The 13,714-nt window shown below is 46.4% G+C and overlaps 1 protein-coding gene across 1 annotated transcript; it reads right to left on the reverse strand.

Annotated features, from left to right (window-relative positions):
- Nucleotides 1–247: 247 nt before the first annotated feature.
- On the reverse strand, nt 248–1,171 carry LOC138783884 (olfactory receptor 5J3-like). The gene has a single exon (XM_069959180.1). It carries the CDS (start codon nt 1,169–1,171, stop codon nt 248–250), a length of 924 nt encoding a protein of 307 aa, XP_069815281.1.
- Nucleotides 1,172–13,714: the final 12,543 nt, after the last annotated feature.

Below are 13,714 nucleotides of genomic sequence, written 5' to 3' on the forward strand. Positions count from 1 at the left end.
TTGATATCTTTTTTAGTCAGTTTTGTCATATGAGGGCTTGTTTTTAATGTAAAGGTCTTTTCCAATGTCTTTATTGAATGTATTGAGACATCACCAATTTTCCAAAGCTGTATAAGGCCTTGTGTGTTTGTGTGAGGTGATCTGTATCTTTTTATTCCAATTTCTTGAAAATCTACCCTTGGGAATGTCATAACCACAAATGAAATATATATATATATTTTTTTTATTCAAATAGTATTAATACATATCATTGTCTAAGGATTTTCTTACATGCCTCCTTAACCTCTCTATTCCTGAAGCTATACACCACAGGATTTAATAGAGGAATAATGTAGACATACACAACTGTTAGTACTTTTCCTTCCATCGGTGAAACAGTTGATTTTGGCCTAAAGTACAAATCAAATAATAAGATATAGAACATGCTGACCATACTGAGGTGAGAGGCACAGGTAGAGAAGGCCTTGTATTTCCCCTCTCTGGAACGGATCTTCAGAATAGTAGTGATGATATAACAGTAAGAGACTAGTATGCAAATAAGAGAGGTTGTTACACATAGAAAACCATGGACTAGGATTGCGTTCTGTATATATGAAGCATTACCTATCGCTGCAGTTTCTAAAGCTTTGATGTCACAAAAGAAATGATTGACTTTATTAAATGGTCGATATGTAGCCATGGAGGTGGGAACTGTTGGAGTAAGTGACCCCAACATCCCGCCAATCCAGGTCCCGGCAGCGGCGATTATACACAGTCTCCGGTTCATAATCATTGTATAATGTAAAGGTTTACAGATGGCCACGTACCGGTCATAAGCCATCACAGTAAGGAGGAAATATTCAGTGTTCCAAAATGCATCAAAAAAGAAAAGCTGAACTATACACTGTGAGAAGGACATGATTCCATTGTTAGTGAGAAATATATACATTAACTTAGGAGATGTCACCGATATGTAGACAATGTCGAGAGAGGACAGGTTACATAGGAAGAAGTACATGGGTGAGCTCAGTAAAGAACTGAAACATATTAGTAGAATAAGGATCAGATTCCCAAGTACTGTCAGTATATAGACCAAAAGGAAAAATAAAAAGAGAGGAAGCCGACCATTGGGGACATCCGAAAAGCCAACTATGAAGAATACCACCGTGTCATTCTGAAGATCCATCTCCATAGTCACAGATGTAGTAGAGCAAAATCATATATGACGATTGTTGTGGTGAAGAAGAAAATAAAGGACAAAAAATGTTCACAAAAGTGCAATATGCTGGAGTAATAACAGGGTCAGATGATAAAACAATAAAAAATATAAAGTAATTAATATGTGTTTTTATAGTGATGTCTCAAACAAAAATAAGTGTCCCCCAATCAGGCTTAATGGAACATTGAGATTCCTTCTAACTCGGTACCTAAAAAAAGCAAGAGAGATGACCTTATCAGTAGGTATGGCAGAGTTTTCCCAGAATAATAATAATAATAATATTTATTTGTATAGCGCCAACAGATTCCGCAGCACTTATTTAAATATATAAATACATTACAGGTTATATATTAAGTTATACAATGAATAAATTAAAATACCGAATTAGTGACCTGCTCTCAAGAGCTTACAGACTAGGATGACTGGGAGTAACACGAGAGGCAACAAGTGCTTTATTTGTCAATGTTCCAGTCATTGTACATAGAATCTCTAAGTGCCTATAGGTGACTGGGCAAGCCAGTAACAAGCCATTTTCTGAGCTCAGATAACAAGGACAGTGTAACTAGCACCGAAGAAGTTATAGAGAGGATAGAGAAGGGATAGCAGAGGGAGACGAGATTACGAAATGTTATAAGCACTCCTGAAGAGATGGGTCTTCAGGGCACGCTTGAAACTGGGGATGTTGGAAATAAGTCTGAGGTCTTTGGGTAGGGAGTTCCAAAGAACTGGTGCAGCACGAGAGAAGTCTTGGAGGCGGGAATGAGAAATTCTGATTATAGAAGAGGTTAGTGTAAGGTCATTAGCAGAACGCAGAGCACGGGAAGGATGGTAGGTGGAGATGAGGGAGGAGAGGCAGAGTTGTGGAAAGCTTTATGGGTGAGGGTGAGGAGTTTGAACTGTGTTCTATATTTAATGGGTAACCAGTGCAGTGACTGGCACAGAAAGGAGACATCAGTGTAACGGCTAGAGAGGAAGATTAGCCTGGCTGCTGCGTTCAGAATAGACTGGAGAGGGGAGAGCTTAGAAAAAGGAAGACCGATTAGTAGGGAGTTACAGTAGTCAAGACGGGAGTGGATCAGGGCGACAGTCAGAGTCTGAGCGGTGTCGGTGGTGAGAAATGGGTGGATTCTGGATATGTTTTTGAGATGAAGATGACAGGAGCGTGTAAGAGCTTGGATATAGGGAGTGAAGGATAGATCCGAGCATGAATAGATCAGAGTCTAGCATAACCCCCAGACATTGAGATTGATGCACAGGAGTTATGCTAGTACCACAGACTGAGAGTGAGAGGTCGGGTTTAGGTTTGTTAGAGGGAGGAAATACAAGAAGTTCAGTTTTAGAAAGATTAAGTTTGAGGAACAGAGAGGTCATAGTGTTAGAGAGAGCAGATAGGCAGTCACTAGTATTTTGCAGGAAGGCAGGGGAGATGTCATGGGAGGAGGTATATAACTGTGTGTCATCAGCATAGAGATGGTATTGCAGGCCAAACCTGCTGATGGTCTGTCCGATGGGGGCTGTATAGAGGGAGAAAAGGAGAGGACCCAGGACTGATCCCTGGGGAACCCCAACAGAGAGAGGTAAGGGAGAAGAAGTAGAGCCCGAGAAGGATACACTGAAGGAGCGGTCAGAGAGGTAGGAAGAGAACCAAGAGAGAACAAAGTCCTTAGGACCAAGAGAGCTGAGCATGGAGAGGAGAAGCTGGTGGTCCACAGTGTCAAACACTGCTGAAAGATCCAGGAGAATCAGCAAGGAGTAGTTTCCTTGTGACTTGGCCTTCAGGAGGTCGTTTGACACCTTAGTGACAGCAGTTTCAGTGGAGTGAAGGGGTCGAAGAAAATGGTTATCTTCTATGGCAGATCAGTACTTATCCTTAGAGTCTTGTAGCACAGAGGTTTCAGGTCCAAATCCAACCAGTAGAGATTGAGATGATTTTTTTTTTTGGCAAATTGAATAAGCGAGTGTTTGTGTGTCTAAAGTGTGTCCTATAGGGTTTGTGTCATTAAAAAAAACTAGGTCCCAATGGAGCACTATGGGAAATTGAACAAATTTCAAATGTACAACCATTTCTGAAAATGTCCTGCTGGAGAAGTAAAGAAAACTACTCATGCTCAGGCATGCTCAGTTCCAGTACAATCTCCAGGAAATACTGGAAGATGGTCTCCACTGAGTCTGCAAGCAAGAGGGATTGCAGAGAAGTGTGTGCACTGTTGCCATGCAGGGTCACAGAGAAAAAGCCAGGAAGTCATAAGATTCATGGGGGAGAAAAACAATACAGTGGCATAAGTGACTTTACTTAAATAAAAACAGCCCATTTATTCTCCTGTACATATATGTACCGGCCGCGTCCCCGCCATCTTCGCCCTCCGTCCTCAGTTGCATGCGCACTGGCAGCCTTTTTATTGGCTGAAGCGCATCACATGGCTTCCAGCAAGCTCAGCCATTTCGGGCTGAGCAAGCTAGAAGTCATGTGATGTGCTTCAGCGAATAAAAAAAGCTGCCGATGAGCATGTGCACCAGCAGCCTTTTCCTCTCCTATTCACTGCTGTGGAATACAGCGAAGAGGAAGGAGATTGCTGCCCTTCCCTGTTATGTTCCCGAAGTGGTAACATAGCCTAAGGGTAGCTTCACACGTACCTGATTCGCAGCAGATTTCCCACTGCAAGTTTGCAGCGAAATCCGCTGTGAATGCTTGTACTGTGAAGTTCAACAAGGTTACATACCCGCAGTGAGTATGTAACTCGGCCCATTTAATCCCCCGCAGCCCACCGCCCAGAGCATACATTACCTGCTCGGCGCCGCAGCTTCATGTGAGGCTCCCAGCTCTCGTTGGTCCCATTCAGCCAATCAGTGGTACCGCCCGGGACCGATGGGAGCCGGGAGCCTCACATGCAGACGCGGTGACAAGCAGGTAATGTATGCACTGGGCGGCGGGCTGCGGGTGGCGGTGGGTTAAAGGGGCCGGCTTACATACTCACAGCGGAATAAAAATTCCGCTGCAGGTATGTAACCCCATTGAACTTCACACTACATGGATTCGCTGCAAATCCGGTACATGTGAAGCTACCCTAAATGTGTAAATAGTTTTAAAAAAATGTGTGAAAGCATACCTGCATGTATAACAGTATAGGGGGAGATTCATCAAACATGGTGTAAAGTGAAACTGGCTCAGTTGCCCCTAGCAACCAATTAGATTCCACCTTTCATCTTCCAAAGAGTCTGTGAGGAATGAAAGGTGGAATCTGATTGGTTGCTAGGGGCAACTGAGCCAGTTTCACTTTACACCATGTTTGATCCCTGTGTAAAAGACTGTCTATGTGTACAAAAGTATGGGTATAAAGGTGTGCCTGTGTACAGTACATAAAAGTATGTGTGTGAATGCATGCCTGTGTGTAAATTTATGTGAGTGTGTTAAAGCTGCCTATGTGTTTAACCCCTTCCCTACATCGAATATAAATTTATGTTATGGAAGTCTCTGTTTTAACATTGATGACATAGACTTACGTCATAAACTCCAGGGGCTCTAAGAAGCGAGCTCAGCTTCATAGAGGATGAGGACGCAGCTGCTGTCTGAAGCCAGCTCCTCATCGTTAATGACAGGCAGCAGCGATTGCTCTCCTGCCCATCAGTAACCCTTTAAAGGCCACTGATCGCAGCATTTAAGTGGCAGTGACAGGAGGTAAGTGCCTGTCACTGTCCGATTGGGACCCCAACAGTGTGACTGTGGTGGTGCCAATAGTTTTCACTGACTGCTGGAGGTCTAATACTTACCTCTTTTCTGTCCAACCAGCAGTCTGATCATAAAGTCCGCCCCAAGCAGCCCTGTAGGTGATAAAATCACAGCGCTATGGCTCTTAGAAGGCGAGGAGGAAAAAGCGGAAATGCAAAAATGAAAATTGGCTTTATCCTTAAAGTCTTCCAGTACTTGCAGCAGGCCATAGTAATCTATGACCGATCTGATGGATCTTTGCTGTGTATATACACAGCATTGATCTCTATGAGAGATCATTGCTGTCTATATACAAGTCCCCCAGGGGGACTTCTAGTTAAAGTAAAAATAAAAGTAAAAATGTTTTTTTATTAATAAAAAATCCCCTCCCCTATTAAAAGTCCAAATCACCCCCCTTTTCCCATTTTATAAATATAAATAAATAAATAAATAAACATATTTAGTATCGCCGCGTGCGTAAAATTGCCCGAACTATTAATTAATCACATTACTGCACTCGCATGGTAAACAGCGTCAGCGCAAAAAAATTCCAAAGTGCAAAATTGCGCATTTTTGGTCGCATCAAATCCAGAAAAAATGTAATAAAAAGTGATCAAAAAGTCGAATATGCGCAATCAAGGTACCAATAGAAAGTACGTTTCATGGTGCAAAAAATGACACCTCACACAGCCCCATAGACCAAAGGATAAAAGCGCTATAAGCCTGGGAATAGAGCGATTTTAAGGAACATATATTTGTTAACAATGGTTTGAATTTTTTACAAGCCATCAGATAATATAAAAGTTAAACATGTTACATATCGTTGTAATCGTAACAACTTGAGGAACATGCATAACAAGTCAGTTTTACCATAGGGCGAACGGCGTAAATGCAAAACTCCCCGAAATCAAAACAAATTACTTTTTTTTTCAATATGACAGCGCAAATTTTTTTTTTTCCGGTTTCGCAGCATATGTTATGGAAAAATAATGCCTGTCATTGCAAGGTAAAATTGGTTTAGCAAAAAATAAGCGCTCATATAAGTCTCTAGGTGAAAAAATGCAAGCGCTATGGCCTTTTAAACATAAAGTGGAAAAAGCAAAAGCGCAAAAACGAAAATTGGCTTTGACCTTAAGGGGTTAAGGCCAAACTCCACTGTGTTTTTAAATGGTTCAACACCTGTGTGTAAAACATGAATGTCATTGCACAAGCAGTTGTGGCTAAATGAAGGAGATCCTGAAACTTTTTTTTTTTTTTTTTTTTTTTAGCATTGTAACACTATAGTGTTTTCACTGAGAACCAAGCGCACAAATGAAAATTTACATGTTAATCTGCACCAAATCCTAATCTGCATTAATATTCTGGGCTGGGAGGGGGGCACACTTACAATACAGCCCAGGGACCATAGTACTCTTAATACACCCATAATACCACACACAAACTGTAAACAGGCCTGACACATATCCTGGGGGAAAAAAAATCTGTATAGTCTATCAGCAATGTATAACAGAACATGGATACAGCTTATTATCAATGGTTTCAGCAATGAAAGTCTTGGTCACTTACTGCATTACCTTTACATCAGATTCCAAATAACCAAATACAAAAAAAATCATTATTAGGTTAAATCACAGAGACAGACAACTTCAATGTGTGACGGAAATCTCCCAATGTTAAGAGCTGAAGATGCGGTATTAGATGCTTCCGTGTATTTATTGCCTGTGTTATCCCTCTGGGAAATGCTTTATTTCCCCTTTGGAACCTTTTCCCAGTAGAAACCAGTTGCATTTATCTCATTAAGCAACAGAGCCTTTCAATAACATTATATTATCTCACTAAATTATAGCTTGAATAAGAAAAAAAAACAAGGTCAAGAATTAGACTACATACAGTGGGGAAAATACGGATTCGATACGCTAACAATTGTGCACGTTTTCGCCCCTACAAAGAATGGAGAAGTTTGTAGACACTGCAGCAGGGATTGTGTCCCGCTCCTCCACACACATCTTCTCCAGATCTTTCAGGTTTCAGACCCGTCACTGGGCAACATTGAGTTTCATCTCCTGTTGGGTTCGGGTGTGGAGACTGGCTAGGCCACCCCAGGACCTTAAAATGCTTCCTATAGAGCCGCTCCTTAGCTGTCCTGGCTGTGTGTTTGGGGTTATTGTCATGCTGAAAGGCCCAGCCACAGCCCATCATCAGTGCTCTTATTGAGGGAAGGAGGTTGTTGGCTAAAGTTTTGCAATACATGGCACCATTTAATATGGTGGAGTCATCCTGTCCCCTTCGCAGAAAATCACCCCTAAAGTATGCTGTATCCACCCCCATGCTTCACAGTTGGGACTGTGTTCTTGAGGTGGTACCTATCTTTCTTCTTCTTCCAAACATGGTGAGTGGAGTAGATACCAAAAAGTTCTATTTTGGTCTCATCTGACCACATGACCTTCTCCCAGGCCTCCTCTGGATCATCCAGATGGTCATTGGCGAACTTCAAACAACATGTGTTGGGCTCAGCAGAGGGGCCCTGCATGTCCTGCAGGATTTTACGCCACAATGGCATTGTATGGTAATCTTTGAGACTATGGTCCCAGCTCTGTTCAGGTCATTGACCAGGTCCTCCCATGTAGTTCTGGGCTGATTCCTTTTTTAGAATCTTCCTTACCCCACCAGGCGAGATCTTGCATGGACCAAGGGGTATTTCCATTTCAACTAACACTGCTATACTTGTAGGCCTCATTAATTTAAATATTTTTATAAATTCATTCATTTAGCAAAGTTACATCCTTTGATATTTCTACTCTTTCCTTCTCATTATTGACAATAGGGTATCCAGGTCACGACCACCACCCTGCTCTAAAAGCAGTGGTCTGGCTGGTGTATATGTAGCATCTAAACATGACCAGCATTGGAGTGATCTGTGATGTCATTACTGATGAGTATTGGCTGCAAATAGCAATTGGTACCCATGGGCTGGGTTCCCAAATCTGTGCCGTACTCCCTCATCTGACCCATACCATAGCTGATTCCTTTTTTAGAATCTTCCTTACCCCACCAGGCGAGATCTTGCATGGAGCAAGGGGTATTTCCATTTCAACTAACACTGCTATACTTGTAGGCCTCATTAATTTAAATATTTTTATAAATTCATTCATTTAGCAAAGTTGCCTCCTGGGTCTGGAAGGGGTCATATTAAAGGGATTGTTTCCTTTTCCCACCAAAATGTGTGTGCTTACTCAATGTGCTTAATTGTATTTTTTAGTTTAGTTGTTTTTTGCTTGTCTATATTTGTGGTAAAAATCAGACCACAAAGAATTGTTGAGAGAGTATTCTCACCTGCTCTGAATTTAGCTGTAGTGTCCCACTACATGTTTTTCTTTTCTTACACCTAGGTAAAAGTGTATCACTCTAGTCTCACAAGTTAGGACATGGAGGCCGCTGTTCCTTACTCCAACCACTAGGTGTCACACTTTTTCACAATACAGCTGCTGTAAACACTAGGTTCAGCAACAGACCTCTCCCTCTCTAGTAACAACTTTGCCAGGAACTTACCTGACCGGGATCCAGCGCCACTCTCAGCCCCCCGGGGCTGCAGCGCCGCCTCCTGACGTCCTCCCGAGTGACGTCAAGGATAATCGACGGCGTGCCTAGTAACCCCCTCGACCGCTCAGCTGAGCGGTGTTTGGCACTTAGAGTGAGTGGCAGACGTCGCTGTCACTCACTCTGCAGTGCTACAGCTGATTGTGATCAGGACTCAGGAGTCCTGATTTAAAGAGCAAGCGGTCTTTTACTGATCGCTGACTATTAGGTTAATACCCTGGTCCCAGCTCCCCTGTGCCTATTCCTGCGTTCCCCTTCCTAACCCTTTTGCTTGCTCGCCTGACCTTTGACTATCTGTTTACTGATTTTGTACTGTGTTGCCCGTTTGGTTCCGACTCGGCTTGTTTACCATCCTTTATTGTGTTTGTCTGTTTGTCTCGTGTTGTGTTCCACTTACTCAGCATAGGGAATGTCTTTGTGGTTGTCCGCGGCCGCCTAGGGCCAACTGAGGCAAGTAGGTAGGGACAGTGGGTGGGTTCGGGCCTAGGGCCTACTGTCTTGTCCTGTCCCTACCTCCCTGTCCTGACAAACTTCCCTTTAGCTAGTTAGTGCCTGGTTCCGGGCCAGGAAGGACGTGTACATAGTTGTTCCAGAACAGCTAGTTACCCAACCACTATGGGTCACTATATCAGGCCTCAAGGGAAGCCGGAGACAAGGGAGTCTCACCCCTTGCCTACACGTGGATTCAACTAGAAACACAGGACAGTCGACCACCTTAGAGAAAAGGGACAGATTATCAAGACTGAATCTGCAGTAGAGTACAGTGCCAGGAAGCTGCTCTCTGCTGACTCCACCCAGCTCCACCCAGAGTAGAGACCTGGGACTCGTACTACCCCATTAGGATGGAAACCTGACACTGTGGGGCAGAAGGTGGTTAAGGGAAGATAACTAGATTCATCCATGTCAGGAATGTGCAGTGAGCCTGGTGTGAACTGGGTCTGTTTTTACTTTTTGTCTGACACACCCGCTTGCCTTTCAGCCTCCTGGCAATGCAGGAGTTACACTGTTCACTGCTAGCCTTGATCGCTGCAGCTAAGCAGTGTTGTTTGATTGACACATGCCTCTGCCTGTCCGGAACCTTGAGGATCAGAGCGCTGGTCCAATGGGGATCTGTATCAGGCTCTTAATCCTCATAAATGAAAGCAGTGGCCAGTCTCTCACTGCTGGCTATTAAGGCTCATACCCTGATCCCAGCTTCCCCTGTTTACTCCTACGATCCCCGTTCCTAATTCCTCTGCTTGCTCCACTCGTTACCTGACCTCCCGCCTGACCTTTGACTATCCGTTTGATCACTGATTTTGTACTGCGTTGCCCGTTTGGTTCTGACTTGGCTTGTTGACTCTCCTTTTTTGTGTCTGTCTATCTGTCTTGTTCTGTGTTACACTTATACAGTATAGGGCACGTCTTTGTCGTTGTCCACAGCTGCCTAGGGCCGATTGAGGCAAGTAGGTAGGGACAGTGGGTGGGTTCAGACTTAGGGCCCGCTGTCTCATCTTGTTCATACCTCCCCGTCCTTACAATCCATACGTGAAAAACAGGATATCTTCAAACACTATATAGACTCTTCAAAACATCCCGGCAGAGTACTTACTAAATTAGGCAAGGGTCCTCTTATGCGGTCCCTGACACCTGCTACTGTATTTCTATTATCAATTTACCTATTTGCCTGTTAGATTACCACTGTTGATTTGTTGCACTAAGTACCTGAGCACTGTTTGGTACTATTTTTGCACTAAGATACCTTTTAATAAGTGCACTTTGGACATTCCTGCATTTACACCCTGCACCTCACCTCAGTCCTAACCAAGCTCTGGTTGCTGTGTGTCCGGTGGGTGTTACCGCTCCTGGCAACCGTGACAAGTAGCCTCCAAAATACCATAGCCCATCTGTATTATTATCATTATTTAGTTTATTTATAAAGCGCCCTTAATTCCAGAGCGCTATACAAGTGATAGGGTCAGGGCCGTCTTAACAAAACTATGGGCCCCTGGGCAGAGCTGTGGACTGGGCCCCACCACCCAAGATCAAGTCCCCGCATCCCCCTCCCCCCTAACCTTGTGCTGTGCAGCCCCATGTGGGGAAAAAGAAATAGAATACCCCCCTGCATCCCCCATATAGAATAGACCCCCTGCATCCCCCATATAGAATAGCCGCCCTGTGCATCCCCCTATGTAGAATAGCCCCCCCTGTGCATCCCCCTATGTAGAATAGCCCCCCCTGTGCATCCCCCCTATGTAGAATAGCCCCCCTGCATATCTCACCTTATAGAATAGCCCCCCCCTGTGCTTCCCCCTATGTAGAATAGCCCCCCTGTGCATCCCCCTATGTAGAATAGCCCCCCCTGTGCATCCCCCCTTATAGAATAGCCCCCCTGTGAATCCCCACTTATAGAATAGCCCCCCTGTGCACACCCCCTTATAGAATAGCCCCCCTGTGCATCTTCCCATATAGAATAGCCCCCCTGCATATCTCCCCTTATAGAATAGCCCCCCCCTGTGCATCCCCCTATGTAGAATAGCCCCCCTGTGCATCCCCCCTATGTAGAATAGCCCCCCTGCATATCTCCCCTTATAGAATAGCCCCCCTGTGCATCCCCCTATGTAGAATAGCCCCCCTGTGCATCCCCTATGTAGAATAGCCCCCCCTGTGCATCCCCCCTTATAGAATAGCCCCCCTGTGCATCCCCCTTATAGAATAGCCCCCCTGTGCATCTCCCCATATAGAATAGCCCCCTGCATATCTCCCCTTATAGAATAGCCCCCCCTGTGCATTCCCCTATGTAGAATAGCCCCCCTGTGCATCCCGCTATGTAGAATAGCATCCCCTGTGCATCCCCCCTATGTAGAATAGCCCCCCTGCATATCTCCCCTTATAGAATAGCCCCTCCCCTGTGCATCCCCCTATGTAGAATAGCCCCCCCTGTGCATCCCCCTATGTAGAATAGCCCCCCCTGTGCATCCCCCTATGTAGAATAGCCCCCCCCTGTGCATCCCCCTTATAGAATAGCCCCCCTGTGCATCCCCCCTCATAGAATAGCCCCCCCCCTATAGAATAGTCCCCCTGTGCATCTCCCCATATAGAATAGTCCCCCTGTGCATCTCCCCATATAGAATAGCCCCCCTGCATATCTCCCCTTATAGAATAGCCCCCCCTGTGCATTCCCCTATGTAGAATAGCCCCCCCTGTGCATCCCCCTATGTAGAATAGCCTCCCCTGTGCATCCCCCCTATGTAGAATAGCCCCCCTGTGCATCCCCCCTTATAGAATAGACCCCTGTGCACACACCCCTTATAGAATAGCCCCCCTGTGCACACCCCCCTTATACAATAGCCCCCCTGTGCATCCCCCCTTATAGAATAGCCCCCCCTGTGCATTCCCCTATGTAGAATAGCCCCCCTGTGCATCCCCCTATGTAGAATACCCTCCCCTGTGCATCCCCCCTATGTAGAATAGCCCCCCTGTGCATCCCCCCTTATAGAATAGACCCCTGTGCACACACCCCTTATAGAATAGCCCCCCTGTGCACACCCCCCTTATACAATAGCCCCCCTGTGCATCCCCCCTTATAGAATAGCCCCCCCTGTGCACACACCCCTTATAGAATAGCCCCCCCTGTGCACACACCCCTTATAGAATAGCCCCCCTGTGCACCCCCATATAGAATAGCCCCTGTGCATCCCCCCATATAGAATAGCCCCCCTGTGCACCCCCCATATAGAATAGCTCACCCGTGCATCCCCCATATAGAATAGCCCCCTGTGCATCTCCCCATATAGAATAGCCCCCCTGTGCATCCCCCCCATATAGAATAGCCCCCCTGTGCATCCCCCCATATAGAATAGCCCCCCTGTGCATCCCCCCATATAGAATAGCCCCCCTGTGCATCCCCCATATAGAATAGCTCACCCGTGCATCCCCCATATAGAATAGCCCCCTGTGCATCTCCCCATATAGAATAGCCCCCCTGTGCATCCCCCCATATAGAATAGCCCCCCTGTGCATTCCCCCATATAGAATAGCCCCCCTGTGCATCCCCCCATATAGAATAGCCCCCCTGTGCATCCCCCCATATAGAATAGCCCCCCTGTGCATCCCCCCATATAGAATAGCCCCCCTGTGCATCCCCCCATATAGAATAGCCCCCCTCCGTGCACCCCCCTATGTAGAATAGCCCCCCCCTGTGCATCCCCCCATATAGAATAGCCCCCCTGTGCATCCCCCCATATAGAATAGCCCCCCTCCGTGCACCCCCCTATGTAGAATAGCCCCCCTCCGTGCACCCCCCTATGTAGAATAGCCCCCCCCGTGCATCCCCCTATGTAGAATAGCCCCCCCCCCCCTGTGCATCCTCCCATAAAGAATAGCCCCCCGGTGTATCTCAACCCCCCCCCCCCCCCTGTGTGGCCACATGTGAAGGAGTTTAAAAAAAAAATAAAAAAATAAGAAAATCAACTCACCTCTCCTCGGACCGGATTCTCAGTCTGCAGCAGCTTCTCCCTGCTGCTGCAGCACGGCGGCTCCTCTCTCCGCTCTCAGGTCGTCAGCGGTGCGTCAGGGAAGTGACGTCACCGCTGGGGACCTGATGTAGGTGCCTGCGCGCGGCACGTCTGCGGCTCCTGGGGGGGATCAGACTGAGGCCCGGAAGAGACTGAGGGAATAGCGCGGCGACCGGCCGCGCTATTCTCTCAGTCACAACTACTGCAGTCGGTCGGCCGCGGGTCGCGGCCCACTCAATGGTGAGGACCACCGGCCCGGGGGACACATGCCCCCCGGCCCAGCCGGCCTTTGGTCTTTCCCTTTCTGCAGGGTAGGCGACTGCCACTGGGGCCCCCCATGAGTCATAGGCCCCCGGGCAGCCGCCTACCCTGCCCAATGGGAAAGACGGCCCTGGATAGGGTAACAAACAGGAACAATACAAGATCAAAACACATTACATGAAAGCAAATGGCAGACTGATACATGGGGGGGAGGACCCTGCCTCCGAGGGCTTACAATCTATAAGGTACAGGGAGAGAAACAGGAAGTAAAGTGCAGCCAGTCAAGTGTGATGCAGAATTGTTATAGGTTGAAGCCTACTTTGAAGAGATGGGTTTTCAAGGTTCAATACCAGTCCTAGTAACCCGGGCCACGGCTACACTACATCCCGATCTTACTTGCTATTAGAGTGGTGTGGGGGCTTGAGGACGGGAAGCAGCAGTGCTCAGCTGAATAGG

This window comes from Dendropsophus ebraccatus, chromosome 1, assembly GCF_027789765.1.
Source record: "Dendropsophus ebraccatus isolate aDenEbr1 chromosome 1, aDenEbr1.pat, whole genome shotgun sequence".
Lineage (NCBI taxonomy): Eukaryota > Metazoa > Chordata > Amphibia > Anura > Hylidae > Dendropsophus > Dendropsophus ebraccatus.